The following is a 16580-nucleotide window of genomic DNA, read 5'->3' on the forward strand; positions in this document are numbered from 1 at the left end:
TGTTTTAAAATTGCATCCTTGGCAGTTCATACCTTGCTGGGATGGGAAATGGCGCTATGAACTCAACTGAGTGCCTGATAGTTGCTCTCATGCTCCTTTTCTCCCTCCCAACCTCATATCCTTTGGCAAGAAAAGACAAAATCCTCTTGTCACCACCTTGGAGGGCCCACGCTGACTCTCCACAGCACCCAGGAAGCACCTTCTTGGCTACTGGGGCACAGAAATGCCTTACAAAGGTTTGTGCTGTCTTCTAGAGCATGTTTCTCTTGTCCAGTAGCCAGGTACCTTCACCAGCACAGGGAGCAGACACTCTCTGGGGCTTTGCTCTGAGCCATAGGGCTTGTAAGTCCAGCAGAGTGCCAGAATCCCACACCCCGCCACAAACACAGAGTCTGGGGTGGTAAGGGTGAGCGGCAACATCACCCGAAAACCCAAACGGTCCCAGCACACGTGTCATGACGGAGAGCTGCCAAGATCGCCGCTTTTAGACTCTATTTGAGGTGCTCGGATTTAAACGTGTCCTTGCAAAGCTTTGCCCCGGAGGATCCCTCCAGCCCACGGCCGGGTCGCACCCGGCTGCGAGCAGAGTCATGCGAACCTCCCGGCACCAGCCTCATCGCGCCCCCCGATGCCAAGCGGCCTGGGACCCTCTGCCCTGGCACCGCCTTGTGCCAGGGAGACACATCGCAGGCAAACAGAGATGTGGCCGTGTCACCCGATCGAATCAGCTGCCCCGGGCTATCGGTGTTTCTAGAGGTTTGGTTGCTAACTCGGTTCTCAGGCTTTTTATGCTGCTGCTATTTTAGTACGTCTGAAACGTGCAGGAAAAGGAATCCGGAGGCTCTGTCTCCTGCGGAGATGTTTATGTTGACCCAATTTGGGATGCTGCAGAGCAAAAGCCACCGCACTCTGCCTCCAGATCCAGGCGGCAGCGCAGTCACCTGCTCCTGCTTTTGCCCGCACGTACGGTGAGAGCGAGTCGCTGGTCGTTGTGGTCAGGCTGGACCACGCACCAAGGCTGCACCCACATGCCAACACGGGGCAGGAGCTGCTCCACCACCATGCACCAGCCGACAGGAGGTATCTGGGTGGTTTCAGCCCCGAGATCCCTACCTGCCTCACTTAGAGCTCTTTAAACACCCAGCACAGTGTGTCTCTCTCCTCCCGGAGCAGTGGGTCACCCACCAACGGCCTGAATCCGATCCCCGGGGGATGAGATGACTCCAGCAGATTGACACTGGCCCAGACAGCTCCTCGGTGGCAGCCCCAGCCCCAGAGCCCAGCAGATGGGAAGCGTTAACGACACCCGTGCAGGGCAGGAGGGCCCGACGGTGCTTCAAACCCACCCCACGCACACGTTCGTCTTGCCAGCGCTGCTGGGACAACGCTCTCAGGCCAGGCTGGAGCTCTCCAGTGTGGGAACAGCGCTGGTGCTGCCTTGCCAGGTATGAAAAACAGCACTCATCAAAAGACCTTTCTGTGCTTTGAGGCCCATCAGTGGGGTCCAGATCAAACGCTTGAGCCCATCGGAGCACGCTCCGAAGGGGCACATCTCCGCACCACGGCTCCCATGACCTCGGCCTTTTACTGAGGACCCGGAGATCACGGCCTGAACCTCTCCCTCTGCATTCAGCCCTGCCCTAGAGCCGAGCTCTCGGGGAAGGCTGCACGCTGGGTCGCGTGGCCTCAGCTGTCCAAATACAGATGCTGGGAGGCGTCGGCGGCAGCCTGCTCGCCGGCGGCTGCCTCGACTCGGGTCAGCGGATACAAATGCAATAACTGCTTCCCCGAGCAGGGCGGGAAGCTGCAGACGCAGCAGTGCCTGAATACGAGCTCGCTCCTCACCTGGCAAAAAAAAAAAACCCAACCAACCAGCCTCCGGAGCAGCTCGCCTGGCAGGAGCATCCCCGGAGCAAAGCCCCCGCCGCAGGCAGAGCCCCGCGACGCTCCGAGCGGGGTTTTCGAGCTCCCGCGTGGGTCGCTTACCTTGTTCTCCGTAGGAGCCGCTGCCGGATGTTGCTGCTTGGTGATGTTCTCAGCCAGACACCAGCAGATCCTCTTCTTCTGCTCCTGGGAGTAAGCCTCCAAACTTAATAAGCACTCCGACTTCTGACGTAAAGGAAACACAGGCAGAGAGAAGGTCATTAGCTGCGTGTCGCAGGCCCTGGCTTTGTTTGCAAACTCCTCGCTTCCAACACGCCGTGTCGGATGAATGTAAGTATAACGGGAGAGCTCGCGCCCGCGTCCTGCGCTCCGGGCACGAGAAAGCAAATAGACGGGAAATCAGCTTCCCAGTGGCATCTCCTCCAGAGGGAGGGTGGGAGGCTGCTGCAGCACTTCGGCTGCAATAAGCAGGAGCAGAGCGGTCAGGCACGGGCAGAGCACCAGCGATTCCGCGCCCTGTGCCACCGCGGTGGAAACGCACCTATTAGGCTAATTTAGAGGGTGGAAATTGCTCTTTGCTGGATGGGAACATTAATGAGGCGCCTTAGAGTGAACGGCTGCAAACGAGCACCTTTGGGCTGGGTGGGGCTGGAGGAAGGCAGAGCCCAGGAGAAGCTCCAGACCAGCTTCTGCTCCTTCCTTAGAGCAGCGTCAGGGGTTGTTTTGAGGATGATGCTCCAGCTCTGGTCACGCACCGTCTGTGAGCAGCATGCGATGAGGAAGGAATTGAGAGAAATGATGGGAATTCATCCCAGCTGGGCCCACCTTGAGCCTCAGAGCCTGCCCACCTCCACTCAAGCCTTCGCCCCTTCCCTGCAGGGACCCTTTTTGATATGGACCTGTTCTTCTTTGGCATGTTTTCTTTGGGCCAAATCCCATTCATTTAAGAAACCTTCCGACCAAGTTCTCTCAGCAAATGTCTCCCAGCCCTTAAACTGCTCATCTCCTGTGCTAAAAATTAAGCATTAGTAACATTTGCTGCCCACTGGGATTTTGCAGGTTTTGCTTTAAAACAGGTCCAGAAATGCCCATGGCTGGATCATCTCCTTCTGTGGCCAGATAGGAAAAGAAAAAATAAATAAATAAAAGCAGAACTTTAGGACAGAACAGCAAAGAAAGAAAAAAGTCTTTCACTAAAGGGCATGAAAAAGGCCTTTCATTTCCCCCTCGGATTCCCTTCCAGAAGGGCAGGTCTCCACTTGCCTGTTTTTCCCAGAAAGGTCAGAGAGAACTGAGGAACCTGCAGCTTTGTGACTCCAGAGATGCAACACAACCAAAAGGGTAAACGCTTTTAAGTCACACCATTTAAAACACTGTTTTCATTGGGTGCTAATTCAGTCATGTTTAATCTAAAATCCCTACTAAAACAATAAATAAACCAACGTCCCACATCACCTCTAGAAAAAGAGATTTTTAGTTTAGCCCTTTGCCCCTCCAAGGAGACTTCCAGGAACAAGAAGATTTGATCTTCCTTATGTCTGGCCATCGCCACGTCTAGTCCTGCACCAGAAACAGCCTTAAACATCAAAAACGCACGCTCAGGCTTCCCAAGCGCTGTCGAAATGGAATAGAGGTTTGTGATTCAGGGACACAGGGCGGTGGGGGTCCCCCTTGCCCCCCAGATCCTGAGTTGCAGTGATGCTCTGAGCATCACCCAGAGCGTCAGAGTACTCCTTCCCATCCCAGATGTCTCAGTCTCTCCCAGTGCCATGCCAGCAGATCACCAGGCTGCACCACTGTGATATTCACTCACCTCCCTAGGAAGGTACCTGATTGTTTCTACGTTAGAGGAGAGGATGGGTACCAATCTGCCGGGCTGGAAAGCCAGCCTGGCATTTCCCTACCCCGCATTTGGGGCCAGAAGTGGACGCCAGCAAGGACTCAAGAGACCCTAAAAAACATCAGCGCAGCTGCAAGGAGCCCAGTGCCCACACTGATGCTGTCACTACTGCACACCCCCATCCCTCCCAAGCTTCTGCAACTCCCCCAGCGTGAGGCTTAAAACAATTCCAAGGGCGTCTCATATCCCCTTGCTCGTGACGGATGTACAGCTCACCTACCCCTGCTCTGCAGCCCCTTGCTGATTCGATTACGGTCCCCATCTCTTTGATTGAATTTCGCATAAAGTGATGCTCAGCCCACACCAGCTGCTGAGAGCAAAGTGTCCCTCTCCCTCCGGCTCAGCCTCCACGAGCCGGCGAGACTCCCCGGCCCCAAGAGTCTAGGAATATTAAAGCCAGGAGAGGAGGTTGCCCCCTGGTCCGAAAGTCAGAGAAGAAAGTCAGCTGCCCTGATGTGTGTCCTGGGTATCATGGGCAGAGCTGAGGGGGGACGTGAACAGCCAAAATTGTGTTTGTCCACTCTGTGTGTATTTTACTGTCATTTCTGCACTACAGCAGCGAGATCTCAGCACTTCACTCCTTCTCAGTGATATTTAACCTCTCCAACACACGCTCCCCACGGGAAGAGCTCTGCTTCTCCCTCTTCCATCAACCTGCTCCTCCCAAACATGCAACTGCGTTGGGGAAAGAGGCAGCCCGACGTGCAGGGCTGAGCACCCGCCGGTTGCCTCTAAAGCACAGGCTCCTGCTTGCCAAGTCCTTTGGGATGCAGCCAGACGGAGGGCAGACACGGGAAAGACTGACCATTAAATGGGATAAAGCTCTATTGACGGCACGTGTGCCCGGAGCCCAGCCCCAGCCGGGGGATGGAGGAGCCCAGCTCCACATTCCGCGCACCGGGGTGGCCGGAGCAGGGAGGTCGGCCGCCGCCGGGGCTGAGCCGTGTCCCGTGCACGCCGCCGCGCTCGGGGCTCGCTCTGGGAACCGACCTCCCCGCTATTGTTTTCGTTCGGGGAGGCTGCCACTTCGCCTGCCAATATTTACAAAGAGAAAACAGGGTTTAATCTCCCGGTGCTGGGAAAGGAGGATGCAGATGGCGTGAAGGGGGCGGTGGCGACCAGATAAAGGGAGCGACTGAAGTGGCTGCCAGTCGCGTTCTGCCTGCCTTCGCCCCAGCCTTTTCAAAAACATGTTTTTGCAGGTGTTGCGTGTCAGCCTCCGGCGAGCCTGCGGCTCCACGGCAGCACCGGACCCCACGCCAGCGCTGTCCGTGGGAGAGCAGGAGGAAAACACAGGGCACGGATCACAGAGGAGAACCCAGAGTAGCCAACATGAGCCCCAGGTATTGTAGCAGGAAAAGGTCCTTTTTGCTCCATGGGATGCACCCCCAGCCCTACGGCATCCAGGAGCGCGAGGAGATGAGAGGCAAGGAGTCTGGCCAGGCAGAGCTCCTGGTTACCCCAGCAGACACCAACCACAGAGAGACTGTTGGCTCTGTAGCCCACAGATCAGATGAAGACCTCCCAGAGAATGGCACCACATCACAGGGAGGGCCCCCAGACCCCACCCCACGCTGCAGACATGCCCCTCCACACAGGACCCAGCACGACAGCATCTGGTACATGAGTGTGGCTCTGCATGACGCTGCAAAGCAAAGAGATAATAACAACAACAAGCAGATTCAGCCCGACATCTCCAATGCCTTGAGCTCAGTGACCACCCAACCCCGGGGGCTGTTCTCATCTCCCTGGCTGGGGTAGCAGACATGCTCCCAGGGGGTGGGCAGGTCCTTGGGTGGATGCTCCCCCACCCCAGATCAGGGGGATGCACTGCTGCTCCCTTCCCCAGGCGCCTCTCCTCTGCAGGGTTTATGGCAAAACGGTTCAGCGACAGGGCTCGCAGCCCAGCTCGGCTCTGCCTGGCCCCTGGCCTCGAGCGCTGGTCCGTAGCCAAACCCAGCAGAGATCCCAGAGGGGAAGTACCTCGGAAACGGGCTCCAGACTACAATAGCTTCTAAATCGCAGAGCAAACCTTCCACCGGCGAAACAGCAAGCCCTGGGAATATCCTGTGCACAAAACACGGGCGACTGCTGGCTGGTTATTTCATGACCCACACAGCGAGGTCCGATGAGAAAGTTGTTTGCTCCTGTGCTAAGCTGTGCCAGGGGGGACTGTGTCTCTTCCTGTGGTTTTTGGACTGCTGGGTACACTGGTGGTGCCCAGAAAACAAACACTGGCAGCAACAGCAGAGGCCTTGCTGAAAGCTGGGATGACCAAAAGGTGACAGGATCTCACGGGTGCTTGAGCAGATGATGTGCGTGGAGATGCCGTTCGCAGGGCACAGCAATCTCTGCAGAGAAGCGTGGCTTGTTGCTGTGTGGCTTGTTTTCAGGCCAGGGAGGCTCTACAGATGAAGGTGAAGGATAGATGGGCCCATCTCCTTCCTTGTGACATCAAGGGCTGGCTCTTAGGGAATGGGTTTTCATTGTCCTACAGACACCCATGGATCAGGAGGCACCAAGAGAGCAAAGCGGACCTGTCACGTCATGGTGCAGAGCCACCAGTGGCTCCAGGTCACCCCAGGCTAGTCGGACCCTGTTCCACCTAGATGATGCTGCTAAAGAGGGAAAAGATGGAAAACCAATGCCACAGGAGCACCGCATCCTGGAGGATGCTAAGCCTCCAGGAGGAAAAGCCAGTCTGAAGAACCTTTGCCATCCACTTTGGAGCAGTCAATGAGGACACAGGGCTCTGTTTTTGCAGGGCAGTAGGTTGTCCTTAAGTGGCTCATCAGACAACAGCCCCCCCAGCCCTGAGACCAGCCAGGCCCAGAGCTCCCTGTGCAAACACCGCTCTGGCAGAGCGGGTCCACCACCTTCCCGTTCTGCAAACAGCCCTTCCTCTCAGGCCAGAGGGCTCAGCGCTGAGCAGCCCCAGCGACACTAACACCCGCTGCAAACGCAGCCCCAGAGCCATCCGTCCCTCCTCCCCCAGCACGACCCCAAAGAGAGCAAGCTCCAACCTGCACAGCCAGCCCCAGGGACCAGCAGCTCCCCTCCAACATCACCCACTGCTGCCTGGGCCTTTTCAAAAGCTCTCCAGTACTGTAACCCCATCATATCAGCTCTTCTTTTCGCCAATGTCTGAGACATGACCACAGAATTAAAACTGGGGAAAAAAATTAAGAACTTCTGCTCCAAAAGGCATGTTTTGTGGTCATCTCCAAACTCAGGTCCAGGCTGAACTGTGTAAAGATTCACAAAACCAGGGAAGCAGAGTGCCTCTGTTACCTGTTTCTCCAAGTAGGACACGGGCACTCCCTGCTCTGCCCCAGGAGCTGCCCTGGCCCCAGGCTATGGGCTACACCAGCCCTGGGCTTCTACCACTCGTGTCATTCCACATCATCTAACCCGGGCAAACGCACACTGGCAGAGGAGACAGAGCCCTGGGGTCTGTCTGCACGGAGGAGCAGCCTGGCCACCAGCTCCACAGCCATCGTTTTGCATGTTCCGGCTGCGGGTATACGCCAGGATAGCTCTGGCTGGAACCAGGTGAACGTTTAAGCTGCAGTTGAACTTCGGGGCATCTCATGGAGATGCTAGGTAGGGCTGTGTTTCAGGAGCGCTTCGGCATTCTGGAGTAATCCGCACACAAGTTCATGTCACAATATCCTTCAGAAGTCCTTTTCAAACCGTTGGCAGTCTTGGTCTGACGTCATCTCACTGCACCCACGGGTCATGCTGCAGCTCTGACTTCTCGGCATCACGCACAGAGAAATCCAGTGGCTGGGACCTGCCAGCCTTTGGATAGAGGAAAATGAAACCTCTACTCATGAAAGAGTTAAGCTGTTGCTGTCGGCATGACACGGCACGCGTGTGCAGGCTCAGTGTCCAGCTTTCGCTCGCGCCGGGTGACTCAGGGTGACGCACGCGGGACACAGCCCCGCTCGGGGAACGGCTACGGCAGCCCAGGAACGAGCCACTGCTCATGAGACACGCAGGAAGCAAAGGAAATAGCAGAGAGCAGGAAAGGATTTTTCATTTGGTAACATCTCCTGACCACCACCAGCAGAGTGGCTGGAGCAGAGGGAGTCCCCCCTTACGCTGACCAGGAGCAGGAGGAGGAGGGCAGAGGAACACACTTCATGTTCTCTGTTTGCTTTAAATTCATGTAAGAAAACTGGCAAGAGCAGGCAGCAAGGAGCACATCTGGATTTTCTCTACTTGAAGTCCTTAGGCATGACCGGTCCCAACACCTCCAGCCTCATCTGTGGTGCCCGCTCCACTGCAGCCCAGCACAAGACCATCTGACGAATAACACAGCCCACAAATCCAACAAATACCATCTACTTTCGTACTACCGATTAGAGGAGACTGAGATACAATTTCAAATGAGCACATAGTCCACAAATACTTGTCTCTTCTACCTTCTCCCATCCTGCACGCAGCACCAGGCGCCAGCTGACACTTGATTTTCTCTTACCAGGAATTTAGAACCCACTACACCTACACCCTCACAGCACAAAATTCAGGACTTTGTGTTCAGGCAAGGCTGAGGGACTCTTAAATCACTGCTCTTTTCTGTGGTTAAAACCCTCCTCCAGTGACTTGTGTCGGGGCCCTTTGGCCAGCGCTGCGTTGAGGTCAGAGCTGACCACAGCTGTTGTCTCCATGTCTCGTTCACAGCCTTGAGGTTTTCTGAGCTCATGTCTCTAAATTGGCCTTTTTGTCATCGAATTTTGTGGGTATTTTCTTGTATTTAAGCTCCAAAAGTATAGATGGGGCATTCAAAAAGGACCTGTGGGTGTTGGTTGACAGCCAGCTGAATATGAGCCAGCAGTGTGCCCAGGTGGCCAAGAGCACCCTGGCTTGTATCAGCAACAGTGTGGCCAGCAGGACTAGGGCATTGAAGTGCTGGAGAGTGTCCAGAGAAGGGCAACAAAGCTGGTGGAGGGTCTGGAGCACAAGTCTCATGAGGAGCAGCTGAGGGAACTGGGGTTGTTTAGCCTGGAGAAAAGGAGGCTGAGGGGAGATCTTCTCGCTCTCTACAACTACTTGAAAGGAGGTTGTAGCAAGGTTGGGGTTGGTCTCTTCTCCCAAGTAACAAGCAATAGCACAAGAGGAAACAGCCTCAAGTTGTACCAGGGGAGGTTCAGATGGATATTAGAAAAAAGTTCTTCACCTAAAGGGTTATCAAGTATTGGAACAGGCTGCCCAGGGAAGTGGTGGAGTCGCCATCCCTGGAGGCATTAAAAAGATGCGTAGATGCGGTGCTGAGAGACATGGTTTCGTGGTGGACTTGGCAGTGTTGGTAAACTCGAGGTGTTTTACAAGCCAAACAACGCTATGATTCTATCAAGACATCTTGCATCTGCTTAAGCCCTGCCAAGGAGCAGAGTAACTGGGATGAGGGAAAACCACAACGGTAGATCCCAAGCCACGGCAACAGACCCTCCGTAATGCTAGGGGGAAAGGAAAAGGAGAACAACCTCCTTTGCTATGGCCCTCTGCCAAAACCATCCCATTTTGGCTGGAAACAATTTCAACCCAAAATGCAAGACTTCGGCTGTCACCTTGGGGTCAGAGAAGAGAGTAAGAGGAAAGCTGACCAAATCTCAAACTTCTATCATTACTGATATGGTCTTTCCGTTGCAGGAGCTCACGGCTGCTGATTATCTGTCCCCCAAAAAGCCTTTCTCTGTCACTTCTGACCTCCCAGATCTGTCTCTACAGTCCTCTTTTCCCCATGATCACATGAAAACACCTCGTGAGCTTTCACCCACCTTAACAACTCGCCCCCCACCGCTCTATCACTGAACTGTCCTCCGTATCCTCTCCCACTTCCCCAAATCTCAAGTCATATGCACACTTTATCAGGCATGATTTGCTGTTTTCTACCATGTTGATTGCTGGCAACTAAGCAACAGCCAGGCTTCCCAAGCCCTCCTTGGCAGAGCGATGCTCACGGAAGATGACATTGAAGTTTCAGACCAGAGTTTTTAGCTATTTATTAAGCACCACAGCAATTTCCCATCTTTCCAGGTTTTCAGGCCAAGCACTGAGTCATCTCAAGCCAAGTGCCTGTGAGGACATCTGCTCTAGTTGTGCTCCATTTGTACTCTTTCTTTCATTAATAACTCCTTTTTAAGTTCTTTACTAAGCAAATTCACCTTAGCTGCTCCCCTGGTTGCGTAGGTTTGACGTCACCCCCAGCCAGTCCTTTTGCCCTCTTCCCTATCACCAAACCATCTGCCTGAGTGTCCTCTAGATCTGCCAGGACAGTGCCCAAAGAACTCCGTGCAAACTCTTCTGATGGCACGCCCAGAACAGCTGACTTCAAAATTACCCTGGTGTATAATATCAGCACATCCCTGAGCCCTGAAGTCCTCTGTACCATCTGTAAATTGCTTTTCCAGCATTCAGACTCCCTGTATGGAGATAGGGACCTCGGTTCTCCTCACTCTTTCCCTGCAGGACAGAAATGGGCAATGCCACATCCCTAAGGTCATTAAACTAGTCATGTTCAGTTCCAGGAGGAACAGAGAATGCTTTGAAAAATTAATTCTCCTATGGAGCAAGCTGGGACATCTCCAGCGAGGACTATGGAGTTAAGGACATTTACACAAGCTACAGTACTGCCCCTCACTATGGCTGCGGTCCAGTTTAAAACTCATTTGTTCAAAGCACACCGGTGCCAGGAGATGGGACAGCTCAAGGATGCAAACAGGAGCTGCACCCACAGGGGACCCCACGGGTGCAGGGATGCGTCCACCCAGAGCCAGGGCATGGGACAGGGGGGACAAGGGGTGACAGTGTCATTTCTCTGATGGCTGTCTAGAGGATCTCCTGTGTAGAGTTAGGACACGCATCTCCAAGGCAAAAAAAGGATTAATTTGCGTGGGTCTGTAAGTGTGCTCATCACAGCTCGGTGAGAAGTTGCTACTGGGAAGATCTTTCTGTTGGAGCCATTCCCCAGGTGAAACTCCAGTGCCCACAGGTGAAAACCTCCAGAGAAAAAGCTCAATTTTGATAGTGCTTTTCAAATTAAAAACTTATTGAGCTATTTGATAGTAAGTCAATTCAGTTTGAACATGTTGGGTTCGAATCAAAACCTTCTAACAATGTAATAAAACACTGATCTGCAGTTTCCTATCAGCAGGATATTTCCGGAGCGGGGAAGGGTGTGAATACAGTCCTGGACCACATTCACATCTCTGGACTGGCTCCCTGCGACACTACCAATTCCCACCACGCAGTAAATGTTTTCTTCTGACAGGTTTTACATGTGTCATCATAGAAGGTATGTGCCTCACAAGGAACGGTGCACGGGCAGCAGGGGAACAGGACCAAACGCCCACAGCGTGCAGAAACGTGGGTCCACACTGAATCAGCCCAAAGCTTTCACAGGTGGGGTCTCTTCAACTGACTTTAAACTGTTCAATTCAGATTTAAAATACTGAAACAAAACATATGCCAGACCAGGTCTGCCTGCATTGCTGGTGCTTTTTCACATACCAGTTGGCAAACAGAAAAATTAGACAAGCTTCCAGACATATCCGGTATTCCTCAGATCAAAAGGTACCACCTTCCCTTCCAAAATCCTGGCTTGCTTATGTGCTGGGACTATCACAGCTACCCTATGACCACCACGAGGAACAAAACCACCATGAACGGACAGCTCAGTGGAGAACCTTCTTCTATTTCTGCGTTCTTTCCAACACCAAACCTATATTTAGCCCTTCCCTTCCAGGAGGCCACGTGCCCCGCCAGGATCGGGCCCACCTGCACTTGGGCCCACCAAGCACTGCAGTTCACCCGCTGAAGAGCCCGTAAAACACACACTCCTCCTGTTGTGTAACGATTCCTGTTTGCCATCTGACTGTAATTAACCATAACGCACAGGATTTAAACTCCGCGGAGCGATTTATTTCCACGCGATTAGGCAGGATGACTCGCAGTAGCTTTTTTTTTTTTACAACACTCCAGTTTCCCTGAAGGTTGGAATTTCCTTGTTTGCTTAAAATAAATCAAGCGACTCGCTGTCATTGAAACATGCTCTTGTTTAGGATCACGCCAGTTCCGAACGCAAGAAATGTGACTTCATGGGTCAGAATACGTTACTCACAAACCTTCCCGATGAGCGGGAGACGGCAGCCCAACACCTTGGGAAAGAGCTATTCCAGCAGCAAACACGCAGTCAGCCCGGCCCTGCGGGCTCCCGCTCAGCTCACAGCACCACTAAATCCATTACTGCTCATTGCAAATGATTTGTGGGTAACAAAGAGCAGCACGAGAGCTTCTCCCAACCTCCCAGACCCCGGCACGGCAGCGCAACGGATGCGCCTGCCTAGATCATGGCGACGGAAGAGCTCAGATAACAACCACCACCAAACCCCCCCAGACCCATCACCTCCACCCCGGGAGGACCGGCCGGCAGAGCTGAGCCAGCCAAAGGCTCCCAGCAGGGTGAAGCGCTGCCTGGAAGTGCAGGGATGGAGCACTGGCTGCGCAGAGCAGGACAGGAGCAGATCAGGGAGGGGAGAGACCCCTCAGGGTGACACGGGACAAAACCACCACGTCCACGCAAGCGTCCTTCCCTCATTCATCCTTACACAAAGCTTTCCAGCTGCCACCAGCAGTCGCAGGGGTGGGCGGTGGGACAGGCACGTCTGTCAGCAGGACCCAGCCATAGGGCACCACTGCACCGGGACCCAAAGGTGCCAGACCCCGCCAGAGATGCCCTCCTGAGCCTCCTTCCACCCTGGCTCCCGCCAGTCTGAGCGCAGCCCCGAAGCTGAGTCAGCCTCTCTTTGTGGGAAGCCATCCTTGAACAGGGAAACCGTCTCATTCCCACCTTCAGGAAGGAGGTGGAGCCTTGCACCAGGGCAAAAGGAGGTCACACAGCTGGAAGCATGGCACCCACTGGACACCACGTCCATCAGGCAATGCAAAGAGCCACGGTGGGCTGGCCCAAAGACCCCCAACACCAGCCCCAAGTGCTGCTGCAACACAAGAGAGTGATTCCATTGAAATCCCAGCTTTTATTCAACAGCAGGCCATGCTGTGAATCCACCTCCCTGCAAGAAAAACCTCAACACCACAAACACGCCCCCATCAGCCCAGTGAGGCACCGAGCCCCCCGCAATGCCCCGGCGTGCAGCCAGCCTGCAGGAACGACTTTGGGGGGACTGTCCCCTCCCTCCCACGGGCTGCCAAGACTTAAAACCTCCTGGTGACACCTCCCCAACCCTGTACCTAAAGCTTTGCTCCTGAAAAGTGAACGCAAAGAAAAGAGGGATGACCTGAATGTGCCTCTCTTCTTCCTGCAGGAAGAAGATACTTAAGGGCTCCCAGGCTGGCTCCTGTAACAGCATCCCATGGCTTAAGGAGAGCCTCTCTCCGTTCGCTGGAGGGCTACCTCCACCGAGGACAGTTCACTGAGCCACACAGCCCCTGCACTGCAAAAGTGAGAGGTTTCTGCTCTCATGCCTTAACCACCAGCCCATGTCCTCGCAGCCTGCCCACCCGCTCCACGTGGCTCTCGGGATTGCACATCACCGTTTCCCAGAAGAGCATCCATGGGGAAGTCGGGAGGGCACCATCCTGCCCTGGCCAGCTGCTGACTCACAGGGCACATCCCCTGCTCCGTGCCTCAACTTCCCCTTTTGAACCAAAATGCCCCATTGCTGGAAAGTCTGGTGAGACTCAGCGGCTGGAAGTGCAGTTCCCTGAACCTTGAAGCTGGCTGTTTCTATCCGTGCTGTGCACTCACGGTGGACACATAAAACCCACCTCCTCCCTTCCTTGCAGGAAGGGCCCAGCCAGACCACATGGCTGGACAATCACCTCCCCACCCCTCCACGGGCAGATCTCATGTCAGCCTCATCTCTCCCAGCTCAGTGCAGACCACCAGTCTCAAAGCCACCCCGTGGGGTCCAGGAGGGAATGTCCTGTCTTTGAGCCAGGGGCTGCCCCGACGTCAACCGAAAGCCATGGGCTGGCACAGCACAGGGTGTATCAGCCACTCCTGGGCTATGGGCATGTGGCAGATCTGCTGGTCACCGCAGGCCGGGAAGCTCCCGCTCCATTTGCGGCCTACTCTGGAATACCTTGGGCAGACAGAGGGAACGCAAAGGGATTTGCAGAATCCCATAATCATGGCCTGCCCAGACCTACTGACCCCTGTGAGGGAACACACATGTAGGAAAACAAATATTTCATGTTTTCTATACAACTGCTACACTCCAGCTGCAACGGATAACGCAGATCTCGGTCACCAGACCTGCGAGAGCCATTTAAGCCCATCAGAAGAAAGCTGAGCACTTCATTACGTCTTGACAAAAACGAGTTTTCCCCTCCCAAGGGGGAAGGAAGCAGCCAATTCTCTTTCAATCACTTCTACTTAGGAGCCCAAAGCTTCTAAATTAACCATCGGGCTCCAAATGCGTTTTCCCAAACGCATGAGAAAACGCAGGAGTGCCTCATCCCGCTGTCGGGATGTCACTGCTGAACACCCATCGCGGCCTTTCTGACTCACCGCAGTGGATGAGCCGGGCAGGGAGACATCACGCAAGCAGGACATTCCACTGGGACATGCGTGGAGCAAAGCCCCAAGGAGGCAGCTCCTGCCCGACCGCCCCGGGAAGAAATCGAGGAGACGAGGACGGAACAAGAGAGAAGCGTGAGAGAGAACTCAGCCCATGGTTACGCAGCAAGTCGTGCCTTGGCCCAAGTCCCAGCCACTCAAGGTGAACAACTTTCATTCCGAAGGTTTTTTCACCCAACTTTCACAATAGCTTATTCTTTCGCAGCGCTGCTGAGCAATGTTTGCCTTTCTCCTCTACGCCCTGGGGATCTTTCCCAGCTCCAAACTTCCACCTCTGAAAATACAAGGCCTTGAAACCAGGAAGACAGTAAAGTCGCTGGAAAAGGACAAAAAAAAAATTAAAAAAAAAAAGCCACAGCATTCAATGATTAGGTAGGTCCAGTCACTGCGAACCAATTTTAGTCTCCTTGGCTGCTTCACGACGCAGACGTTAACCGTGCCAACGTCTGAGCGATCGCAAATCTGTTTAGAGCGTTTAACCACGTACCAGCTGCACGTTTTTAGGGCCACGATCATATGTCTTTTAGAATGAGCTTCCTTATTTAACTCGAGGGCTTCAAACCCGGGTGCTTGAAGACAAGAAAAGCAAGACGCTTATAAAATAAAGACAAAACAGCTGGCAAGGAAAACTGCCGCTGGGCAAAAGAATCCCAAGCCAAATCAAAAGTGAAGATCCACCCATGGCACACAGGGGGAAGAGGAAAAGCAAACCTGTCCCAGCGCTGCCTCCCCTTTCACGGATTCCTTTTAGCAGCTTCTTACTAATATGTTCTGGCTACAGTCGTTACACTTCCTTCCAGACCTCGGGCAAATTAATTTAAAAGGAAGCTAAAAACAGCCCATTCAGTGCTCCCTGCTCCCGCAGAAAGGATCCGAGTTGTTAGTACGTGTTCAGCTCCCACTAGAAAGTTAATATGGAAAACAGCAACACTCACCTCTGCAAGGTAAAGGATGCAGAATTTCCGATCTTCTGAACCTATAAAGAAGAAAAACCAGGATCAAAATCAAGCTACAACTGCATTTCTGCAAGCAGAGACACGGGCAGAGGACTTGGCTAAGAGACAGCAGTTAATGAATATTTATCATTGTGGTCCCACAGTACCAGGCTGCGATCTGGGCGTGATGTATGCCGCATCTGCAGGGGCCACGCGCCGGCAGGCTGCACCGCGGGCCGTCTTGAGTGGACTCACGGCACTATCACGGATTCTCCTTTGGGTTTGTCCCTTTGGAAAAAGGTTTGTTTCATTCAGAGGAGACGCACAGGCTCTTCTGCCCGACCTGCCGTGGCACGTGCAGCCCGATTCCTCCCCGGGAATTCCTTCCTACGGCCGTCCTGGGCACCGCAGTCGGGTCTCTCCTGTCTTACCTCTATGGACACTGTTTTCCCAGGAGGACTAACCAAGGCAGCTCCTGTTCCTCTGTCCTTGCTCATTCCCAGCCTCTTGCCCCAAGCCCTTGGTAAGGCTGGTGGTAGCTCTGTCTAGCGCTGTCTGTCCCAGCCTCCATCAGCGCCTGTGGCTGGAGTCAGTGCCTCTCCAAGGAGATGGAGCCGAATCCCAAGGCAATGGGAAGCAGCTGACTTGCGGCAGAGCTCATCCTGCTCCAGCAGGCTGAGGAAAAACTCCCCAAGCTCCCACCAGTGTGAGGAGGTCACTCAGGAGACCTGGCCAAAGGGTTTGGACTTCCGTAGCTTCGGGAAAAGAGATGGTGCTGGAGACGGTGCAGTGACCAACATTGCAATCCATGTCTTGCTAAGTCACGGAGCAGCCCAGTTCAGCTCCCTGTCTTGCTGCCAGCTATCCCAGGAGATGTGTTATGCTCCAGCTGCTCCACCAGGCTGGTTCCTGCAGGTCTAGCACTCCCTGTCCTCAAAAAAGAGGCATTCCTGAAGATTTGCCCTGGTCTTTGATCCCTGCTGGTGAGACATGAGTGTCCTCAGCCCCAAGGGAAGTCATCTCCTGCCATACACAAGCCTCACAGGAGGACCCACAGGACAGGGTCACCTCAACTCTGAAGCAGGACACCCCACCTCCTGGAACTGGCTCGCCCCTTTGCACCAGCTTTGCCCTTGGTAGCACGCAGCACCTCAAGGCTGCAGCTTTCATAACCCTTTTAATGGCATTATCCCTGCCATGAGATCAGATCCGCAGCCTGGGCATGGCAGCAGATCCTATTCAAAGTGGAGTCAGC

General features: G+C 54.1%; 1 protein-coding gene across 4 annotated transcripts in view; it reads right to left on the reverse strand.

Moving 5' to 3' along the window:
• The window catches only part of RGS3 (regulator of G protein signaling 3), an 80222-nt gene that overhangs the window by 22931 nt on the left and 40711 nt on the right, over positions 1–16580 (reverse strand). For all 4 annotated transcript variants that reach the window (XM_086625410.1, XM_086625408.1, XM_086625409.1 and 1 more), the window contains 2 exons: positions 15326–15366; positions 1987–2109 (listed from right to left, as the gene is read on the reverse strand). In XM_086625410.1, coding sequence (XP_086481536.1) covers positions 1987–2109; positions 15326–15366 — 164 coding nt within the window. The remainder of the gene's footprint in view (positions 1–1986; positions 2110–15325; positions 15367–16580) is intronic.

Source organism: Tauraco erythrolophus, chromosome 22 (assembly GCF_009769465.1).
Source record: "Tauraco erythrolophus isolate bTauEry1 chromosome 22, bTauEry1.pri, whole genome shotgun sequence".
Lineage (NCBI taxonomy): Eukaryota > Metazoa > Chordata > Aves > Musophagiformes > Musophagidae > Tauraco > Tauraco erythrolophus.